This window comes from Trachymyrmex septentrionalis, unplaced genomic scaffold (genome assembly GCF_001594115.1).
Source record: "Trachymyrmex septentrionalis isolate Tsep2-gDNA-1 unplaced genomic scaffold, Tsep1.0 scaffold53, whole genome shotgun sequence".
Lineage (NCBI taxonomy): Eukaryota > Metazoa > Arthropoda > Insecta > Hymenoptera > Formicidae > Trachymyrmex > Trachymyrmex septentrionalis.
This window is the reverse complement of record NW_017305705.1, coordinates 3126238-3149409: the sequence shown is the minus strand read 5'-3', so window position 1 is coordinate 3149409 and position 23172 is coordinate 3126238. Positions and strand designations below refer to the sequence as shown.

The following is a 23172-nucleotide window of genomic DNA, read 5'->3' as shown; positions in this document are numbered from 1 at the left end:
TAATTTACATTTTCTAAAAATCTGTTATTTTCAAATTGATATTTTATTGAAACATAAAGATTAGATAATTTGAAAAATTACTTATAATTTATTTTTTATTTTTAATAAAATAAATTATTGAATTAAAGAATCGTATTGAATTAAATATCGAATTTATATATGTACATATACATAATTATTTATTGTTTATATTTTTGATAATATGTGTGTATAACTATATTTTTGCTTTAATATTATATAAACATAAAAGGCACTATAATAGATTAAAGAATATCGCTTTCTTTCAACTGAATAATAGTGAAAAAACTATTAATCTTAAAAAGTATAAATAAATTAGTTGAAAATATTTAACTTCAGTTAATTCTAGGTTTATTATATATATGTACAAATTTTGTTAGAATTTAAAAGTACCTTATATAATTTATTTCTTGTATGCAAACTTTTTTCTTTTAATTCAAAATTAATATTGTTAAAATTAAAAAATGTAAAGAGTTATTGTTTGATAAAAATTGTTTGCAATTTCGTTTCTAACTAAAGAGAATGCGATAATTCTGTATATCTTAAAATATATATATTACATATATATTCTACATTTAAAAATGCAAATTATGAAAATCATATTCAAGCTTTTATTAGAACACTATAGTAATAAAACGCTTTTATATTATAGATGCAAAAAATAAATCTAGAAAATTATTCCAATATTACTTTCAATGACAGAAATATCTATAGCTTTAGCAAATAATATAATATAATGTGACACCTGCATGTAAATTATATTAAAGATATGAATTTTATATTTTTATACAATTCATATTTTAATTACATTAAATAATATCGCACAACAGAATAATAAAAGTTACGTTAATAATACATTAATATTTATTAAACAGATAATGCTTAATTAAAAATGGAACATTATAAGTAGTTTATAAAATAGTACATTACTAAAAAGTATCAATATTTAAATTATTACTATTTTAGAATTTCGCTTATAATACACATGATGATTTTCTGGTCCTTGTACGATGAATAGTTCGATTTCGCAACGAAATTCGAAATTTGCCAAAAAGTCGGTAGATTATAATAAAAAAAAAATTTTTAATATGGATTTGTATGAAAATTGATTATAGTACTTATATGAAAATAAAAGAAAATTGAAAAAGAGGTAAACTTTTGCATATCCCTAATATTTACCAATAAAATTAACTATAAATATCCGATTTTGGATTTGAATCATCCTTAATGTGGAAGTCAAATACAAACTACAATGAAAGTGCAAGGGAGCATCGAATATGCAAGTTATTTTCTTTTTCTTGGTTATGGATTTCTCTGTCAGACTACAAAATAAAAAAAAGGGAAGAGGAAGAAGAGGGAATCCATATTAAAATAATGAAATCGAAATGAATTAGATTCAGAAAATCAGTATCACTTTTAAACTCAATTTGTAAAAATTCATCATCCTGTCTTTTAATATACAAGTTATATAATTCAATTTATTTAAATATAGGTAAGAATAATAAATGTAATATTAGAAGAATATTCTGTTTTTAAAATACATCTAGAAGAGACTTTATGGCCAGAAGATATTGGCTATTCTCGGAAGAATAAGTGCGATACCAATAGTAGAAAGGAGATTTACACTGTGATTATCTAGAATTTGTTTTCCGCAAATGTGTTTTACACCTTTACCTGGCCGTTCGACTATAATACCCTTTTCGTCAACTCCTAAAAAAATATTAATTATGGCACATTATGAAAATTTAATTTGAGGCTAATTTGATGAAACTATCGAGAAACTCTTCTGAACCTAAAACGATAAAAAAACATGAAATCGGAAAGTACATTTACATTACCTGAATACTGTAAAGTCGCTCCGAGAATAGAATCTAAAATGCTGCCAAAGAGACCTCCGAATGCTGCGACGATTATGATGGGCCACTGTGGTGCTGCTAATTGCAGTACGGCTGTGTCAACGGTATTTAATACCATAATATAATAAAAAAGTCCAACTACTAAACCACCAATGACAGAACATATCAGACCTATCCATGATACACCACCATTTGTTCCTGGAACAACAAAATATGAAGAATTCATATTAACAATATAATTATTTATTATTAATAAGTTATTAATGTAATTATAAGAAAAATGACAATTAATTCTATTAGCAACTGGCAAATTAGATTACGTACAAAACTGATCATTATATAGGATTTCTTATTTAAAATAAAAAAAGATTTATTCGTTTATCCCACAAAACTCATTCTTACCTCTCGGAACTTTTTTCCTCGTCGTAATGAGGAAAGGATCACCCATGCCAATCACTGTACCAAGCTCAGAAGCCCATGTATCACCATTACAACATGCAAATGCCCCTGTAAAATGCAAAATTGTAGATTGTATTTAAAATTCAATAAAATTGTTTGCAATATAAATCGTTTTAATTTTTATAAAAAGAATATTAGAATATTGATTGTTACCTATTATTCCAATGGATAACCATGAACTTCGATATTCCTTGTCGAAGTCAATTGGTCGTTCTCCGCTCCCAACATCCAATAGATATAATAAGGCTAATTGCGTAGCCATGCCACCATTACACAAAACCTGGATCCAATTCCGTTGGCCACCCTCCTTAAAATCAGCTTCCATCTTCTTCTTTTGCTCAGACCGAAATTTCGTTACCTTTGATGCAGTGACGAAGAACGTCACAAGAGCCATTAAATGAGCAAAACTCGAAAGTGTCAGGATAAAACCCATAAAAAAACCTATAAAATTTAATTAATTATATAAATTAAATATCATTATTAGATGTTATATATATACAAATTAATGCTACACAATTATTATATCTTATAAAGCTAATGCAAGAATTCGTTTCCAGAAGAATATATTTCCACAAAATTTTTCTACATTTATCTCCGATTATTGACGTCTTAAGTTTCCATGTTCTGTTATATAATATTATCTGTTACGCTGATTGATTGCAACATTATAATATTACAATCAATCAGCGTAACGGATAATATTATATCCTACTTCTGACGACGCGAGAAATTTGACAACCCTAATGTTACATTCATTCTGCGATGTGGTAACACATGCGGCAAAGGCTGAGTTCCACTTACACAACGCTCGTGCAATCAATTTATCCTCGTTATTTATCAAATATTAAACAAGGACAAACAATGCTAGCGAGCGTTGCGGAACGTAGCCTTAAGGTATTTCTCCGAAATGGAGATATTTACCTTCAAAGTTTCAGCTTTTAATACGTAAACTCCTATACCAAGCCGAAGTTTAATACTTTGCGAAGAAAATCTTCTATAAATTTTTTTTTTAAATAAATATGTAATGTAGAAATATTATAGAACCTTATTAAAAAATAGAGAGGCCTAGCGGTACCGTTTCTGAATTAGAATAATTTAAATTTGTAATTTGACGGAATTTTCCTTCTCGGACGCCGAGCGGCGAGACAAGGACATGCTGTTGCTACATATCAATGTCTTCAATGCGAACTAGTGTTCGTGTATACAGATAATCTAGATTTAACGCGATTGTAGCCGGAGAAATATGTTAAGTAGATTATCATTTATATATGTATACTGAGAATAATCCAGAATTGAGGGTTGAAACGTTTATGGAAATTATATAATTCCTATTTAATAAATATAAAACACATGAACAATAGGGTTCTTTTAGGCATTCTTTTTTTTATTGATTTTTGCTCTTTAGAACTTAAATTTCTATTTCTGTTTTAATTAATCATTTTCTGATAGTGCGAGCCGAACTTATTAAAAGTCTATTATTTCGCGAAATATTCAAAGAGAAAAACAATTTTTATTAATAAGTTATTATTTTAATTAATTATATGAATATAAAAGTATTGTTTTAATTTTTTCTTTATTTAGTACATAAATACATATGCAATTAAACATTTTCCAGGAAAAAATGTTGTACATATTGTTGAACATATTTTATATATAATTATATATAATTATACATGAAACATTTTTTCCCGGATCTTTATATCAGTTAATGTTCGTTTCTACCAATGTATGTAGTTTAATTTTAATTTTGATTTAACTAACTTTTCATTTTTTTCCTAGTTCTAAGAATTAAAAAAAAGATGAAGAATAAATTAAACTGAGATTAAAATTAATCTACAATAGTAAATACGGGCATTGATGTATAATCTTATTAATCCTTATATATATAATCATAACAAATTATATTATTTTCACTACCAAGAATTCCACCGCTAATGTCCAGACTTTTCTTGCGTACACCCCAAAACAAGAATATAAGTGGAATTACAATTGCAGCCAACCATCTCCATGGTGAAATCACTGAGTGTTCTAAAATAAAAATAAAATTGATTAAATATTGAGAAATGTCACCATATAAATTCAATTACAATTATATGGAAAAAAGATAATTTGATTTAGAATTTTACATTTTACAGAATATAAACAGATTATAAAAAATTATATATTTCATAGAATAAATATTGCCGTCGTTAGAGTTTTTCTTCTCACTTTCTACTATAATATCAATTAAAGAAATTATGTTAACAAAGTATTTCATCAAAATCAGTCCTAAAATAGATAAATTTTTAAATATTATGCTACGCCTCTCTCTCTCTCTCTCCCCCTTCCTCTCCCTCCCCCCCTCTCTCTCTCTAGATTGTAGACTTTTGTGTAATCAGCATTATAGATTGAGCAATAAATACCTGTTATACAATAATTTTTTTGCAAACTTTTTTTTATCGTTATTCATTAAAAAAAAATAAAAATCAATATATTTAAACAAAAAGTTTAAAACAAATCGAATGATAAAGGTTACGAATCAATGCAGGATGTTGTGCTGATAAATGAATTTTAATATTAAAATAATTTCAATAATACAATGCGAAACGGTTCAACCCTCATTAGATCATAAACGTTTGCATTGCATTAAAATTATTTTAATATTAAAATTAATTTATTAGCACTTAACATCTTGCGTTGCTTCACTGCTTTTATTATTTAATTTGTTAAAAAAAAAGGTTATCAATTTTACAATATAATAATATATATGTATACATTATTCATTTTCTTTTTTGCGCAGACATTTTCGCTGTTGCGCAATTGATCCTTTTTTATAACAACACCGCATATATAAGAACATTTACGTAACAGTCCATTTTAATGGAATAAAAAAAAAAAATATGAGCAAAATTAAAAAATTTAAATTTTATTTTAATTTATGATCAACGCACCATAAACTAAGAAAAAGAGAAATAAAACCGATTGAGCAGTAAACGTTATTGACCAAATTACGAAAATTAATAACATAATAATGCAAATATTATACATAAATGTAAAAATTTAGATTATTTCACAAAACTATAATATCTATATTATATGTCTCGTGTAACATTATAATAAAACAAAATTAAATTGATACTCGTATTTTAATATTGCGTATTTTTTGCCGATGTCCATATCTTGATATACGCCGCACGTACTTCACAATCTTCCATATCGCACCGTATTACAAAATTATCTATTTTAATAATTCGTCAATAAAAAGTGTGCATGAATAATTTTGTGTCATTAACAGTTTCACGTGAACCTTATGATTATATATATACGATTCCGCGGGATGATGTAAAGGCCACAACGATTGCGAAGGCAACAGCGATAAAAATAGCGATAGCAATAACGATAAAAACAGAAGAATCCATAACCGTTTAAATAAATCTTTTAAAATTAAAAAATGAACTTCAATTTTGATGATGTGCACGGAATAAAAAATCTTCTCAGTTCTGTGTAGAATAAGAGATCCTGAATAAGAGAACAATATTTTACTTTCTAAAATAGCTTACACTCTATAAAATAAAAAGATTTTTCTTGAAAAATTTAATACAGATGTCTAAAACTGAAACACTTTCGTGTAAAACATATCTCTTACATTATTATGTTTTTTTGATAAGGATTTTTGCAGTGCTTTTACCATTTCTTGAAAAATGACCGTTTATCGCCTACATTAGCGTTACCCAATAAAGATTTTTTATTCCGTGCACGTCATTAAAGTTGAAATTTATTTTTTAATTTTAAAAGATCGACTTCAAATTAGCATCATTTGTAATAAAATTTTTAGAAACATGATTAGAAGCACATTCGAAAGTTATGGCTTTAAGCTTTAAAACGGTTATTTCCATCGTTTCATAATCATTTTTCGCAGAGATACGTAAACCTTGATTTTAGCCTTTTTAATGCTAATTCTAAATGATTCTACTTCGAGATAGAATAACTTCGTAAAAAATGATCGTAATAAGATTTTTAAAAAAGTATTTTACCTTCCAGCGGCCGCGCGCCCTTTCATAACGGGAGCGGGCACGCCGTGTACAGAGAACACCATAGAATAAGACTGAAAATTCGAGAGATTAAAGTATAATATCGTCAAATAAGCATTATGCGATGAAAGTTTATGATACCTAAATAATCATTTATTTAAAAAAATAAGTGTTACCTTTTATTAGAAAATGTATTAATAAAAAAAAGTTTTATGCGCTTTCAGTCGCAGTATAATTATTGCAAATAATAATTGTTGTCGAATGTCTTTTGCAAGTAAAATAAAAACATTTGTTGCATTTTAGGATGGTGGTTGTATTTTTGCACAACTTGCACCTCCTTCATTTTTCACCGGCATTGAGCGATTCCTGTGTATCCTTCACAAGAACATTTTTCTGAAAAAATTTCCTGATATCTAAAAAATTGATTATATGTAAACACTATACGCTAACAGATCTTAGTGAATTGACGGCTCGAAAGACACTGAAGGAATACCTTGGGAAACCGAAATCCAGAAAATAAATTTTTACGTGTATCTCCTTCATAAACCCGCTGGAAGGTTAAAGGTTGAATTTTTTACTTTTAAAATCGATAATAGATATTTTAATCTGACTGATCTTTTACGAAGCTATGGACGCAAATGGATACCTGTCAAATCTGAAACTTTTGTACAAATTTTATAAAGGTCTATGACGTAAAATAAAAATCACACAAAAATACGATTTACAGCGAAAGAGTGAATCTTTACCTTCAATTTGCTTTTTTATTGAGTGCTGTATGATTTTTTTTTCACCGAGTTATTGAACGTTGTAGCAAAAATGATCACTTTTGCCGTCAACTGTATTTTTGTGTAAATTTTACTTCACACCATAGATCTTGGTAAAGTTTGTAAAAAATTTTCAGATTTGAAAACGGGAATCCATTTGTGTCCATATATCTCTGTAAAGAATCAGTCAGATTGAATTACCAATTACTTTCGAAAGGCTAATATTAAATTTGTCCGTTTTTGTCGTATGACAAATTTAGATCTGATTGGTTATAGAGAAGTTATAGAGAGATCCGAGAACCTCTCTGTCTGCAATTAATATGCTTGAAAAATTAGTCGCACGACAAATAATATAAAGGATCCTCTACATAGAAATCGTAGACGGTCGTGTCTTAAGTCTTAAATCGTAGGAAACCAACTAATCACAATCAAATATAAGGAGAATACTCGATTAGAATTGATCAGTTTCCTACTACTTAAGACTCCACGACCGTCTACAATTTCTATGTAGAGGACTCTTTATGCAGGGTCTATAGTAGAAGTCGCAGCAGTCGTAGGATCTTGAAAATTATAATCGATTATTCTTCTCATATTCGACTATAATTGATTAATTTTCTACGACTCTACGACTGTTACGATTTCTATTGTAGACCCCTTTATATATAGATATCAGCCGTACTTGTCATCGCGTATTCCTTATTCACACATCCATAATAACTTTTTTCTAACTTGAAAGCCGGATCTGCAACATTCCTAATTGTTCCTAATCATGTTAAAATACTGCGAAAATAAGGCGGATCTAATAGAATCGTTCGTGCAGCGTAACGTGTATGTACCAATATATATGTTACACTATAAATATTTCTTTATTCTAATCTCTAATATAATTATTGATAAACGCATTTAAAATTGTCTGTCGTATATACGAAACCTTCTGTCAAGTTGACGGTGTCTGGCCATAGTATCGAGTAAACCACGTTGACTATCCAGAAGAACATCGAAATCGGGATAGCGCAGGCACTTAGAAGTACTGGCATGAGTACATGAGAGTGCCGGCTCTCCTTGTGACTTCCAAGAGAGACCATGTCAAAGCACACGTATCAGACGCATTCGGATCGCGACATTCGTAATGATCGGTGCGGTCGACTAGAAAGCCGTGTGTACCGCCGACAGGCGAAGGTCTCGAAATACGCGATACATCAATCCTCTTCTGCATCAACAGCCGAGTCAGCTATCGACCCTGGAACACGTTCGCAGCACGTGTCATAAATAAAGTAAGAGTAAGATGGAAAGAATAAGAGAGAATCGGAGAGAATCAAGGGAGAGTGGAAACGGATAGTGGTTCTCTTCTCTGATTGGTTTCGCCTTTTATAGTGCACTTCCGCAAGTGTGCATGTGTGATCTGTTTTCTGTGGCTGAACTATACTTTTAAAACTTAGCATTTTGCAATTTTCGCAATAGTTAACAAGATATTAATTATTAAAAATTGCCAAATATTGATCTTGAATAATTTTTTATTCAAATACTATCAACTTTACATAAAAACTGCAAGAGACAAAAATCATTTATTTTCTTCTCATAGAATTCTAAAAATTTTTTTCAGAATTTTTTATCAACTTTTTAGTACTGCATTTTCTTATTTTTGATAAATCGAACCGCTATGACCCAGCGAATTAATGCACTGCAATGTACTTATATGACATACACACAATACTAGTGTGGTACAATATTAAAGTGCATCCAGAAGCACGACCGCTCACTGAGAGTTCAGTAAGCTCTTGTATGGTCTATATTTTAGATCTAATGGAATATGCCAATCAGATGCAAGAGTTCACTGAGCAGTCGCGATTTTGGATGCACCCTTAGGGTATATCCACACAAATTTGCATAGCGCATAAGCGTATGCATAAAGAAAATTATTCAATCGCATTTATCCTATAAAGACGCACGTGAAATGTGATTAAAATGTGTGTAGCACCGTATATTCCATCACACTCCTATCATGACTACGTTTCGTTTCACATATGATGCGCATGATATATCATTTTATCTTTTTTTAATATTCGGTGAACAACAAAGATAAAATGATATAACAGGTGCATCAGAAAGAATCAAGGGAGAGTGGAGTGGATTCACCCGGAAGCCGCCATGTTTAGTGCACACTAGTATTTTACCGCATTAATATGTGTTGGGTGTATGATATATATGTACATACACATACATGCACATTTGGGGAAGTACAGATTAGACATGGCGGAATCAATCAGAGAAGAGAATTACTTATCTGCTCCACTCTCTCTTGATTCTCTCTGATGAATCCAACAGAATTCAAGGTACCGGAGGCAATCGAGCAACGTTTCCGAACGCAGGGTGCGATCCATTCACGCTGCAAATGCTTTAAAGCATTCTTTGATTGGTCAATTCGTAAAATTCTTTCTCCTAATTGGTCAACGAAGTATTTGTAGCGTTAAGTGGATCATACCTATTAGATACTTTCCATTTGGTGACATAAGTCGACGAGTGTTGTTCTTTATTATTCTATCAATATTATGAAGGATAGAATGATGTTTCTGTAGACTTGTGTCACTAAGTGAAAAGCACTTTCGTATGCTTCTCTTTCTTCTATTTGTCTCATATTTAATTAATTATCAACATAAATATAGTAGAGAGCGTCTAGAATCGGTCAAAGTTAGATGTTTTGAATAATATAATATTCTTATTTCATGAATTTAATTTATCTCTTTAAATGTGACTGTTCCGCCGAAACATTCGGACATTTAAACACAATCAATCTGAGATAGTAAAATTAATTATATACTTGTTTCATTTCGAATACAAAAAGTGCGAAAACATATTTCTGTACATATAAAGATCTACAGAAATCAATCTTTCAATTCTTTTACATACTTACATACACACATAAAGAAAATATTACATAATTTGTAACATTATGACATTATATAAATATATACATCAAATTTCTCTCGAGATTTCTAATTATAAATGAATCATTAATGTCTTTCGAATTGAATGCATCGTGCGTTTTATCCTAGACTAAAATTGCACTCAACAGTACAAAATTTTTTTAAATGATAAACAAGGATAAAACTTAAAAATACAAATTGATGAAAATATAACTCTTTGCGTATCTTAATCAACATAAATACGATATTCAGAATATGCTCAATCGAGAAATTTTGAATGTTTATTTCATAAATTAGTAAAATTGAGAAAAAAATTTTGATATAATCAAATTTTACTATTTACAAACATCTTTATTTCTGTTTTACAATACAAAACAATAGTTTAAATCTTAGCACAACATTGTTCTCTTTTGCTGTAGAAAAAGAAGTTCTTATTATTCTAATTTTACAGAAGACGTATAAAAGATGTGTAAGAGAAACTTGCGGTAAAAATTGTGAGGCAAGTATAATAACTCCAAAGATTATACTGATGTGTAAATATACAAAAGTTATTAAATTTACTTATATAATTATTAATACAATGCTAAATGAAATGTTGTACAAAATTTGAATAGTCAAAAATTGCAGTCAGTTACGTATTTTATATACACAAATGAATTACGATTGATTATTACGTAACGACGTTCGTTGCGCCATATTGTCGCTAATAAATTATAATAAATCGAGTTAATCGCAGCGCGCGAGAAAGCATGTATACTGTGAGCGATTTAATGATCGTAATCTTACATGTATGTATATATATATATATATGTATATATTCCTAGAAAAATATTTCTATATTATGTTCGATCAACAATATTAAAGATTTAACATTTTATAACCGCCAAACGTTACAGTTGAGCGCAATGTACGAATTACAAATCATTATAGACTCTTATTCAATTAACTAGTTTCTACTGCATTGAAAAAGATTAGTGTTAACATATTGCGCAAAAATGATTGATATCCAAGATAACAGATATATACAGTATTACATGCGTACGTCTGGATTAATCCAAAAGTTTAGTCTTTTTGAAATGCCAAAAATCATCTTAAGAAAATAGCAAATGTAAAATAAAAATAATTTTATGCTACGATAGTGAAGTTGCGCAGGATACAAGTTATTGAAAAATAATATTTAAAAGATAAATTTCTTACATGAATTAGCAACCTTTAAATAACTTGATTAGACAACAATGAAATATGATATTTAACAAATACTTTTACAGTAACAAGTTTAATCTAAGGTAATCTAAAATTAACGTGAAAAGGAAAGCTTAAGTTATTTTGATGGATTCTCAAATCGTCTCTAATCAGAAATAAATATGAGTCACGTAGAAACGAATTTCCTAATTCGTCTGAGTTATTCAATACAATTTTAGTTTAGATGTGACGCTACTTTGTAAAATGCAAAATTGTTATTTATTCTACTCTACTATCTACATCATAGCAAATCTTTATAATTTCTCTCTTCCTAAATATAAATATTCTACAATCGGAAAATTATTTTACAATATATACAAAAGTACAAGGATATAGAAGAGTTAAGCACAGTTGCATCTGTTTTAAAACAGTCTTAAGGCGCTTAGATAACGAAAGCAGTTTTCTGAATGTTTATATGAAATTATTTGAAAGATTTATTCTGCAAATAACTTTACTGATGAAAAGTTTAGTTTTCCAGATAAAAGAGAGAAGATATCACGAGTGAGAAATATAATTTAAAGACTTACTGTAAAAAAGGTTCTTACGTTATCGGACTAAATCTTTTGTACTTGTCAGAACTCGTTTGAAACAACGAGTTTTGTGCTTACAAAATGCATTTTTTCTGAGCAATGTTAAGGGAGTACTAATTGCTACTTAAACACGACAAAAATATCTGTATGTTTTCTATACAGCAAAATATTAGCCTTATTCATTATTAGAATGATATATATATGTATATATACTGCATTATTAATTTCTCTATGTATATAATCAATCACTAGGAAATATATGTCAGAATATTCACAGACTTCAATAAAGAATTAAGAAATACAAGTACAGAACAAAGTCAAAAAGCAAAATCAATTTTGACGCGATTGTACTAAACTCTAGTCCATACTGACTAAGAACTGTGGATTATGTACGATAATTCGGTAGGAAATTTGAAAATTTTAGAGTTTTTTACAACTCTTATGTACATATGGATTCAAGTGTTTCTGGCTTCATGTCCTCCCATACTACTCTTTCAGCATATCCATTCGTTATCAGTTCCTCAGTAAGGGAAATTACCTTTAAAAAATTCAATTAATTCAATTAATTTGTACACCAAAAATGTCTGGAAAGAAATTTTCAGAGTTGAAACAGTAACTACTTACCCCGTAATTTTGTATAATAAAATAAATGTTTGCGTAAGTATTACTTTGAATACGACCTTCAATCTGCGCTTGTGCAACTCCCTTTGAAGAACAATTCTGTACCACATTGTAAGCTTCTGACGACCATTTACCTATAAGAAATATTCTTGAGGTTTCCACAGATGCTTTCTTTATTTATACATAAAAGTTATGAGTTTCGCGGGTTTCCTCCGTGTCCAGATCCATTCTTGGAATGCCAACGTTTCGTGAACCTCATCAGGGCGAGGAGTATACTAAGTATCAGGCTGCCCTGATAAAGTGGACTGCAAGGTTCACGAGGAGGAAATCCGCGAAACGCATAACTTTTATGTATAAATAATATAATAGTATATAATGTATTCGAAATAATTTTAAACAGAGATATAAAATAATCTGGAAAATATATACATTATACATCAACATATAATTACCATTTTTTGGCTGAATATTTGCTAAAAAGATTTCAATCGCTTGGAAGGGCAAGCTTAAATAATTTAATATCAATGGTCTACATTCCGAATTGTTAACCGACCAATAACCACCATAATCGAGTAATCGCACTACGCTTCTCTCTCCTGATGGATCTGGCCATTCAATATATGCTCTAACCCAATTCTCCATCCAATATACAGCTACGTAATCGCCCTCTATAAAACAATACATTATAGTCCCGCTTCTGTTTTTTTTATCAATTAAGTTTATATCACTTACTGTTCAATACATTCGGAACTGGTACCGATTCTGTGTTATACCAATACTGCATGCTGTCTTCTAAATTTTGTAAAAGGGGAAATGACGGATGAGTTGGAAGACGAACAAAGAGCCAATTTGGCTTAACAATGTGACAAATATTAATGTCATTATTAACGCCATCAACCAGGGACAGAGGTCGTTGTATAAAGACATTGTATGTAACTTCTTCATTCACTTCGGATATTGTTGAAATCTCCGCTAATGTTACTTGCGGGAACCTTTTCTCTGGAAACTTCTGCCTTACCATTTTAAGCGCGACATTAATTCCCTCAACACTGCCTCGTATCGAGCAAATCTTATGATCGCCATCGCAAGGGTGATCATTGACATATATGCCGACGTTTGCCTTTGTACGAATATTGTGTAAAAAGCTACCATGACGGCCAATCAATCTGCCGACTAAATGTTGCGGTATAGCAAAATCAAACGTGGATGATGCAATGTTGTCTTTTCTGCATCCATTAATACTTCCACCTGTATGAGGACATAAAATTTGATAGTATTCAAGCCGGACGAAATTGATGCCATCTAGATCCCACCCAAAGATTTCTAGGAAATAATAATTTATTAACTATATTTTCTTCAAATCAATATTCTACTATTCTACCAATATAAATAAATGGAATATTTCATCATTAATGATTATCGATATTCACCTTTTCCGCTATCTGTGTTGCTTCCTTCGCTCCCAGCTTCGTCTGTGACACTACCATCCAGAACTACGGAAACCGGGCTGTGATTGGCCGAGTCTCTTTCGTCAACCTCTTGTCCCTGAGTTTTGATAGTGTGTCCCTCAGATTGTTGTTCATCCTCCTTATGATACTCGTCCGTATAGCTTTGTTCAAGCGACCTTGTCTCGCAATGCATAGTCTGCTCCTCATTACCAACATTTTGAAATATTCTCGGTTCATCGTCATCGTTCTTATTAGACTTGGAGGATGCGCTCGTGGAGTTCGTTTCAAACAAGCTTGTGTTAGACTTATTACTATTGCCAAACTCTACTTCTGTACTGCATATTGTTTCAACATCATTATACATATTCTGACTGCTGCTACAAAAAGCAAATTGCAACGCTGAATTTTTTAACGAAATATCCATGGTCTCGCTAACCTTTCTTGGGATGCGAGTCTGTTCTTCTTTTTCTTGCATGTAGCAGCAGTCAATTGAGAATTCCTGATTGATCTCTTTTTGAATGTCGGAATCATAAATGTTAGTGTCAACTTCCTGCGTATTATTTGAGATCGCTTTTTCTACACAGTTTGATTTTGTAGTTCCCCCTGAATCATTCCATTGAAGTTCATCTCTGTCTATCCGACGGCGTTTGTACCAAAAGAGAGCGACGACAAGAGCTACCGCTGGAACTGTCCACTTTACAAGTGGTACATGAATAGAAGAATTCATAGTGTGAGTCCACGGTAGCTGCCGTTACCGAAAATTCGTTGATGCTGAAATTAAAAGTGTCAATAGTTTTTTAGAACATTATTTCAATAAATACTTAAGCGATGATTAGTACTTCATACAATTATATATATATATATACATACACACGCGCGCGCGCGCGCGCGCGCACACGCACACGCACACCCACCCACCCACCCAGGGTATTCTGTTCATAAAAGTATTAAAATGCGATTATAAAAAGTAATAGTTTACGAATGAGTTATTTATTATATTATGTCAATATGTGCCGGAATAAAATATAAAATATCTCGTAAACTATTGATCTTTTGATACCACCTTAATACTTTTATATACAGAATAATTAAAGGAATCATATCGTGTAAAAAAATTATACAATTAAATTTAAAAAAGTGGAGGCGACCTTTGTATCTTTGGTCACCTGGAAGAAAGATAACATGACCAAAATGTGGTCCTCTCTAAACCATGCAATTTTTATCTGAAATATTTTTCCGCATCTTTCATATTTTCTGAGATATTCGGTTTACGTTTGAAATTTCTCACTCTGTATATATATAAATTCTCTTTTCACTAGACGTTTCGGCTGACAAACGATGTTGCGGAGGATTGAAGTCGGAATATTAATGTCCGGAATCTTTTAACCGAGTGTAAAACTTATATTTTATTAAAAAAACAAAGTATTCTATACAAAAATTAATGTTATGAATAACGAATTAAAATCTATTCGTCTTAATGCTAAATAAACACTTGCTGACCAGCGGAAACAGTTTGTGTAAAACGAGACGGTGTCCGACGTGGAATTCCATGAATTTTCTTTCGCTCACGCCAATTAATTTTTCTATTTATATATCATAATGAAAATTCTACTTTTAACGGAATATATATATAAATCTTATTTTAATGAAATATTATATTTCCATTAAAATAAAAATAGAAATTCTAATTTTATAATATAATATAAATCTTCCATCAGAATTAAACACATTAAAATAAGATTTATAGATTTATAGACATATAAATTTTATATATAATAATTTTCTAATATTTTTCCATTTATTATTCTATTTTTATAAACTCATCTCTGTCAAACTATGTTTAAACCAGCATATTAGTTTTTAAACACATTTACATAACGAAGTAACACTTATACTTCAAGATATCTTCAGGTCTGATAATGTATATAATAAACGCTACATTCGTAAAAAATCATCTAAAAATATTTAAATGTCTAGATTATTTAAAAAATAGTTTTTAATCTATCAATATCATATACAAATTAAAAAATTATATATAAGAGTTAAATGTATTCTTTATTTTTATTATTTGGTGGTAAAAACAGCGCAGAACAACGGTCAAAATACTCCATGACATCCAGCAAGCGAGGTAATCGTTAAAATCTCGCATTATATCATCAAAGCAACAAAGCGAAGCTTGTTATGTCATCGTTATAATGTTATCTTACAGATGTATATAACGAAATAAAATCATAAAAATCTAGAAACTGCTGTTTACTTACATTAACGTATGATCGATCCAAGATTAAACATTTCCAGTTGGTCGCGAATAGAATTTCTCCTCGTACATACAAAATATTTCATTATAATCGCCAAGGAATATGCGGATAGTAACACTACGCAATGTCCTAAAATGAGCCTGAGACAACACGCGTCGAAATTAATCGGAAGATTGATTACGTGAATACACTGTCGATGCCAACTGGAGTTGTATTACGACTCGCAGATTTTCAACATGTATACCAGTACATGAGGACCAGTTGGACTGGAACTGTTCGCCGATTATGCAGGCACGATCATGTAAGATGGCATTCACATCGTAAGAGAGAGAGCAAGATCTTCGTTAATATATAGGGCCACGCAAGAATAATACGAGTAAAAACTTCTGAAAAATATTCTAAAATTTCCTTCATCTTTTAGTCAAGATGGAATCTTTCTACAATATAATCATTTTACAAATGTTTGCAGCATTTTTATTAACAATTTTATTTTATATTATTATATATTGTTATCTCAAGCGATATGCAAGAACCGGCTGATATGATTTTTAAGTCAACAGAAACAAACAAAAAATTATGTTTAAATCGGCACATGAAATTCTCATACGAATGTTCAAAACGGAATATGTATGACTACGTTTTCGAAATTTGACCAAATGTTTGATATATTCTACTAATTAATGCAATCGATGAAAAAAAATATATGTATGAATAAATCCACAAATAGAGAGAACTATTCTGTATATGATTGCAATCTGTAGTACCTTTACGATAATATCCGAAATAGAAAGATTAAACTGATTTTGATAAGAAATTACTAATCTTTTGTCAAAACTTTCAGATAATAATATCAATATACGTTAAAAACTTGTCGAAATTTCAATATAATTTAATTACAAGATACAATTCAGTTGTAAATCGCAATCAAACTGACTGGTGAAAGTAATTTTCTGAAATAAGCCGAAATTTTGAATAGTGACATATTTTTCAAGATATCGAGTCAAAAGTTTCTTGAGAGCGTTAGACGGAGAGTAGATATATTATATAGAAGCAAAATGTTTAAAATGCTTGAAATTATATGCTATTGATTTGAATTTTTAAAAAGCGACGAAAACAGCTCAAATCATAATTACTTTTGGAAATAAAAAGACAAACATAGACGAAACTATGCATTTATAGTACGAAAAAAAAGGAAAAAATAAAAAATTAAAATTATAAATGTAGAGAGAGAATCGTTCAACATAAAATGAAACTGGTATATAGAAAAATTGCATTGCATTGCATTGCATTACATCACATTGCATTGCGTTACAAAATCAAATAGAAGAAAATATGTTCTTTTTATGTATTTTTTTAACATTATCAAAAAACTATTATAATAATTAAAAAACTTTACTATACATATAGAGAGGAAGCAGTAATTTTTTTAGCACAGTTATTTTAAAAATGTTAAGAATAGTTTCACTGATCATATTTTAATAAGTTTTTAGTTGATAGTTCTAATATAATCTTGCTGTTTTCAAAAGAAGAATCGTTTTTCATGTTTATCGAATATTATATTATCATTTAAGATCTACTTATCTGTTTTTTGAGCATTAATGATATATGCTGTTTCTGAATTTAAAAAAATTGGACATTATCACCTCAGAACATGCTAGCGTTATAGGTCAAACGACTGGTTCAACGTGCTCTCGGAATGTTGAATCTGAGCTGCATGAGATTAAATGAGGTAACCGGTGCAAGCAAAGCTTATTAATAAAAGCATCAAGAGAAAAGGCGGAAATTGCGGTAACTTGATAAACTACAATAAATCTCGAACTTTTAGTTTTCAACTTATCGTTAAAAAAAATTATTTTCTTAATGTCTTAATGATCGTAATCATATTATAATCCAAATTAAAAAGTCATGTTACATCTTTGTATTAGTTTAAATAAAGAATTAATAAATATTAATGAAGGCGGTAGTCACAAAATATTATCTAGAAACAATCTTTCTTATTTTTTAAGTAAATATAATTATATGTTGCACTTGGAGATACGTGTGATACACACACACACACACACACACACGCGCGCGCGCGCGCGCGCGCGCAATTTTTCATTTTCATGCACAAATATGTTAAAGTTAAATTATAAACAAATTCATATTAACTTATTAATAAGTCTCACCATTCAGTTTAAAATACGATGTAAACATTAAATTAAAACAAAGTACAAATACCTTATATTAGTTTCGTATTGATAGAGAGATAATTAAAATTTAAAACAATTTTAATCAATATAATGTCAATTTCAATTCGTAAGTTAATTATGAAATTAAAAAAAAAAAAACAAATTCATCAAAAAAAAAAACTAACAAATATAAATTTTAGTAAAAATATAGTGAATAAATTTAGTAGCATATAAATTGAAAATTTTGAACACATATATAATCATTCACGATAAATAAAATTTCGCGCGTGCACAGTATTGAAAAAATTGATATTATTTTTAAATACTTCTTTATATGCATTTTTTTGTCGCTTCTGCAAAAGTATTTATGCATTTTGTCCTTTTCTAATTTTTTTATTTTCCTTTTTATTTTATGATTATTCTTGAAAATTAACGCAAATAAATAGAAAAATATTTTTAACGGATTGTTTAAAATATTTGTTTTATTTATTTGCGTTAATTTTAATGTTATAACAATTTATTTTAGTGCGAGTTTTAGAATTTAAGATTGTTATAACATTAAAATTAACGCAAAAAAATTAATGCAAATAAAAAAAAATACTTTAAACTAAATAATCCGTTTAAATATTTTTTTAATTTATTTGTATTAATTTTTTAGAATAATCACATAATAAAAAGGAAAATAAAAAAAATCACAAAAGAACAAAATGCATAGATATTTTTGCAGAAGTGATAAAAAATGCGTTTAGATAAGACTAATAAGCATGTAAAATTTTGAAGTTTATTTTTATTCAAAAACAAATGCAGATTCCGTATCTGATTACTATGTGAAAGACAATGCTTTAAATATATATATTAATAGATAATTTAAATCGTAAAATGCAAGATAATAGAATCTTAAATAATTATTTGCCTCTGTTCTTTTTCTACACCAAGTGAACTGGTCTGAACTGGTGACCAAGTCTGAACTGGTGGGTACTGATGCAGTTAAGTTAGAATAAGACAGGTATAATTTGTTTCACTCTAACATATTTTACTAATTCAGAACTAGTTCAGAATTTTTTAAAAAAGAAACGATTCATCTTTCCTAACATATCATATGAAAAAATGAGGTCAATTCTTTTTCGGAGAAAGTTTTCAATTGGTGGAGTATTTCCATAAACATTTATGAAAATACAAAATAATTATGAACTAACAAAGTTTTTATAAAAAAAAACTAATATAAATAATACACAAAGGAAACAAGAAATAACACAAACAATTTATAAAGAAATAGATTCTATACTTTTTCTCAATAAACACACAAATTTTTTTCTAACAATTTTTATATAATCTTATTTTCATCCACTTGTTAATTATAATTTTTGTCAGTGGAATAGTAATGTTAAACAATATTAAGTAAATAATAATAGAATTAGAAAGTAATCTACAAAAAGTTAATTAAAAACTAAAATAAATTGTTTAAAAATATTAAAAAATATAAGCTGCATAGGTATTTTCATTAAATATATATAAAAAAATATTAAATAAATTATTTATAGAAATAGAATATTGTTACTTGCATATAGTTAAATATTTGTATAGTCTATTTATATAGTCTATATATAGAACCTAAATTATCATGGATATATAATTAAAAAAAACTATTTCATAATATTTTTATCACAAAATTATATACCAAATCATATTAAGATAAGATGTTTGACTATTTTACATATAAAGGGAATAGAAAATTTTGATTTTGAGATAAAATAAAATATATAAAACTAAAATAATTAAATATAATAAGTAAAATTACCCATGAACAATACAACTCAATAATTATAAAATCAGAAACGTAATTGAAAAACATATGAACAGCTTCATATTATATATGTATATCGTAAGATAAAGGGGGGGAGGGAAAAAGGAGAAGGCGAAAAAATCCGCTATTGGCTATCATATACACATAGTTGGAAATAAAGTTAAAACATACGGGCATATGCTTTCAGCATTTATATCCCTTTTCAATTCCTACTCGCTACTCATACGGCCATATTTGCCATCACTATTTATACATATTTCCATACTTCTCTATACTTCTCAACCCATATACAAATAGCCGGAAGAAGAAAGATAACAAAAGATTCGCTGTATAGAGGTGAACCGAGTAAAAGCATGTATGGCAAAATCCCCGGCGAAATTACTTACCAATGTTATTGACGTTTCGCGAGGATGTGACTGATTAGCAATCGATCATGCACTTCATTCAAAGACTTTTGAAGATCTTTTCGGCGCACCGTATAATTAACTTACGGCAAATTTTCTGCGAATACACGCCACGTGCTCTGTGCTAGAAGTATGTTTCTCCGAGTAATGGATATGGCGACAACTCTATTAATTCCGGTGGTATCCGCTTTATGCGCTACTGCTGGTGAATTTCCGTTCTCGCCGCTTCACGCGCACTCTATCGGTCAGTTGAAGTAGCTAGATTATAAAGTACCGCCACGGAGTAAAAAGAAGGGGAACAAACTCGAGGAAGAAACAAGAGGTCTGGGTGTTAATCATAAAACTTTATCCCTAATGGAAAGTAAAAAGTGAAAATTTTAATCATTGAAGTTAATGGTAAAATTTTTCACTTTTCACTTTTTATCCTAGGAAAAAAGTTTCATGATTGATACCCTGTTTTCTGTGGCTGAACTAGTGTACACTTTTAGAACTTAAAATGAGATAGATATATATTTTGTAGCGGATTGCTACATATAATAAATGTAGGTAATGGATGGCACTCAGATTTACAAGTAATAACGTTTATTTATTAGCACATATAATATCTTATCGCGACAATGTAAAAGTGATGATGTCGTGTATGAGGACGGTTAAAGAATGAATGAATATGAGAGTGTATCTAGATGTCATCCATTATCTACAGTTTGATATTTGTCGAAAGCGAGAAAGAGAGTTCTAGAGCAGTCTCTAATTCAGAAACAGAAAACAGATTAATAGACTTCGGAAAACCAATAGAAAAGCAGGACAATGCGATTTTAGTACCGTTGCGAGAAAAGTTGGAAGTATATATTACATGATAACGCGTACGGAATACACATGTATGCATGTTTTATTTTTAATGCAGAAGTTTCAATTTGTATAAAATTTCATTTTATTTGATTAAGGCCCGGTTGCACCAATGTTACTTTGATTTTAAGCGAGACTTAAAATTCTCTCTATCTCGTTTTAAAACCAAAAAAGACAGGAACAAAAGGAGTTTTAAGCCTCGCTTAAAATTAAAGTAACATTAATGCAACCTAGAATCCCTTTAATGAGAGTAAAGTCGTGAGAGACATCGACCTCATGATTGGTCAGATTTCGAATCTTTTTAAACGCCGCTATTTGCGAATGTGGTAGTGAATCTGGTGTGAGTAACTGTTTCATAATATAATAGTATAAAAAGACGAACGCGAAATCGGACTATCAACTGTCAATCATGGTGGAATTGTGCTATTTTCGGCCGATACCCGGCACTCGGCAATGGCATCCTTCCGCTCTTATGTCGTGGCTTTCATTAAAAGGATTCTAGTGCAACCGGGACTAAATAGTAAATATATTAATATTTATTTAAAAATACATACATTTATGCAAAGTCTTAAATTATCATTAAATTATCGTTTTTTATTTTATTGACATCAAAAAATTTTGAAATTAAAAAAAATAAAATAGAAATTGAGCAATAACTTTTCTTCTTATATATTCTATATAAAAGTACACAAATTTACAGAATTACAGGAAAATGGGAGAAAAAATATTTATCAAATTTTCTAAATTGATAGTTTCCTCCGACAAGAGCGCTCGAATTTGTTTTTCCGTAAAGTCACTAGATCTATAAAGTACCGCAATTGATTTCAAAACTGATACATAAAATGGCCGAAGTGCATAATACACGATTTCGAGAGGCTTGGAATTGTCCACGATCCAATTGCGCACAAACCAATCATAACGCTAGAAAAAAAAATAAAAAACTCTCTAAGCAGAAGTTGCTGTGAATGGTAGTGGGCAATTGCTACAGTGCACAATTGAATCACTCTCCACAATTTCAAGTACACATTGAATACAATTGGGTGCCACTAACCTAATCGTGTTTTTGGAAAGATTTTAAAGTATTGATTTCAAGGAGAAATTGAACAGATTAAAAGCGCAAATTCACTATCTGGTGATATTAATACAACAAAAATCTGTACCCTTTGCACTTTTATGCATTAAACTTTTACAGCAAATAAATCCGTATTTAACTAAAAAATACATAAATTAAACATGTATATATATTCTTTGGTCATAAATAAACGAATTACAATTCAAAAACATTGATTTACATATTTCACGAATTCATTTTCCTAAAAAAGTACGTAAAGGGAGTCCCAAAATTAACGCAAGATTTAAATTTGCCGCCATTTGTGCAGTAAAGTGTTGGCAACCCAAAAAAAAAAACAATTTAACAGCTGACAGTTTAGGGTTAGTGAAAATGGAGCGTTACACGATAGAACAACGTGTGTTTATTATTGAACAATATTTCAAAAATAATAAAAGTTTGGTGGCCGCAGTTCGAAAATTTCATACAAAATATGGTCGGAATAGTGTTTTAACTTCGTCAACTGTGAAGAGATTAATTGAAAAATTCAGGGAGACTGGATCAGTTGAAGACGCCAAACACACTGGTCGTCCAAAAACAAGCCGTTCAAGTGTCAATATCGAAGCAGTGCGTGAGAGTGTCGGTGACAATCCAGGAAACTCAATTCGGCGTCGTGGACAAGAATTGCAAATTTCATGAAGCTCTCTACAGCCTATGGCTGTCCCGGCTGTCCCGGCTGTCCCGGAGATCCCGGCTGTACCGGAGATCC

At 29.8% G+C, this 23172-nt stretch overlaps 2 protein-coding genes across 4 annotated transcripts; both read right to left on the bottom strand.

The window, feature by feature from the left end:
- Positions 1-1533: 1533 nt before the first annotated feature.
- LOC108752035 (transmembrane protein 19) lies at positions 1534-8361 on the bottom strand. Its single transcript, XM_018492619.1, has 6 exons — positions 8039-8361; positions 4251-4361; positions 2487-2774; positions 2277-2381; positions 1857-2072; positions 1534-1728 (listed from the first exon to the last, which is right to left on the bottom strand). Exons 1-6 carry the CDS (start codon positions 8190-8192, stop codon positions 1574-1576), a joined length of 1029 nt encoding a protein of 342 aa, XP_018348121.1. The 5' UTR covers positions 8193-8361; the 3' UTR covers positions 1534-1573.
- Positions 8362-11551: 3190 nt separating this feature from the next.
- LOC108751893 (KH domain-containing protein akap-1) lies at positions 11552-20667 on the bottom strand. 3 transcript variants are annotated; one of them, XM_018492371.1, is made up of 7 exons: positions 20492-20667; positions 16134-16528; positions 13855-14643; positions 13157-13672; positions 12877-13092; positions 12428-12558; positions 11552-12341 (listed from the first exon to the last, which is right to left on the bottom strand). In XM_018492371.1, the coding sequence occupies exons 3-7, from the start codon at positions 14597-14599 to the stop codon at positions 12243-12245; spliced, it is 1707 nt and encodes a 568-aa protein (XP_018347873.1). In that variant the 5' UTR covers positions 14600-14643; positions 16134-16528; positions 20492-20667; the 3' UTR covers positions 11552-12242. The 3 variants fall into 3 exon arrangements, with proteins under 3 accessions (XP_018347873.1, XP_018347872.1, XP_018347874.1); XM_018492370.1 differs by lacking the exon at positions 16134-16528; XM_018492372.1 differs by lacking the exon at positions 16134-16528 and having other exon boundaries at positions 20597-20656.
- Positions 20668-23172: the final 2505 nt, after the last annotated feature.

Excerpts from the sequence above, each read along its gene's own strand:
- LOC108752035 (XM_018492619.1), bottom strand. The coding sequence starts at position 8,192 with ATGGTCTCTCTTGGAAGTCACAAGGAGAGCCGGCACTCTCATGTACTC. Across the intron at positions 2,073-2,276 it reads GAGGAAAAAAGTTCCGAGAG|GAACAAATGGTGGTGTATCA; the intron begins GTAAGAATGAGT and ends TTGTTGTTCCAG. Across the intron at positions 1,729-1,856 it reads AGCGACTTTACAGTATTCAG|GAGTTGACGAAAAGGGTATT; the intron begins GTAATGTAAATG and ends ATATTTTTTTAG.
- LOC108751893 (XM_018492371.1), bottom strand. The coding sequence starts at position 14,599 with ATGAATTCTTCTATTCATGTACCACTTGTAAAGTGGACAGTTCCAGCG. Across the intron at positions 13,093-13,156 it reads AGTTCCGAATGTATTGAACA|AGGGCGATTACGTAGCTGTA; the intron begins GTAAGTGATATA and ends ATTGTTTTATAG. Across the intron at positions 12,342-12,427 it reads TTATTATACAAAATTACGGG|GTAATTTCCCTTACTGAGGA; the intron begins GTAAGTAGTTAC and ends AATTTTTTAAAG.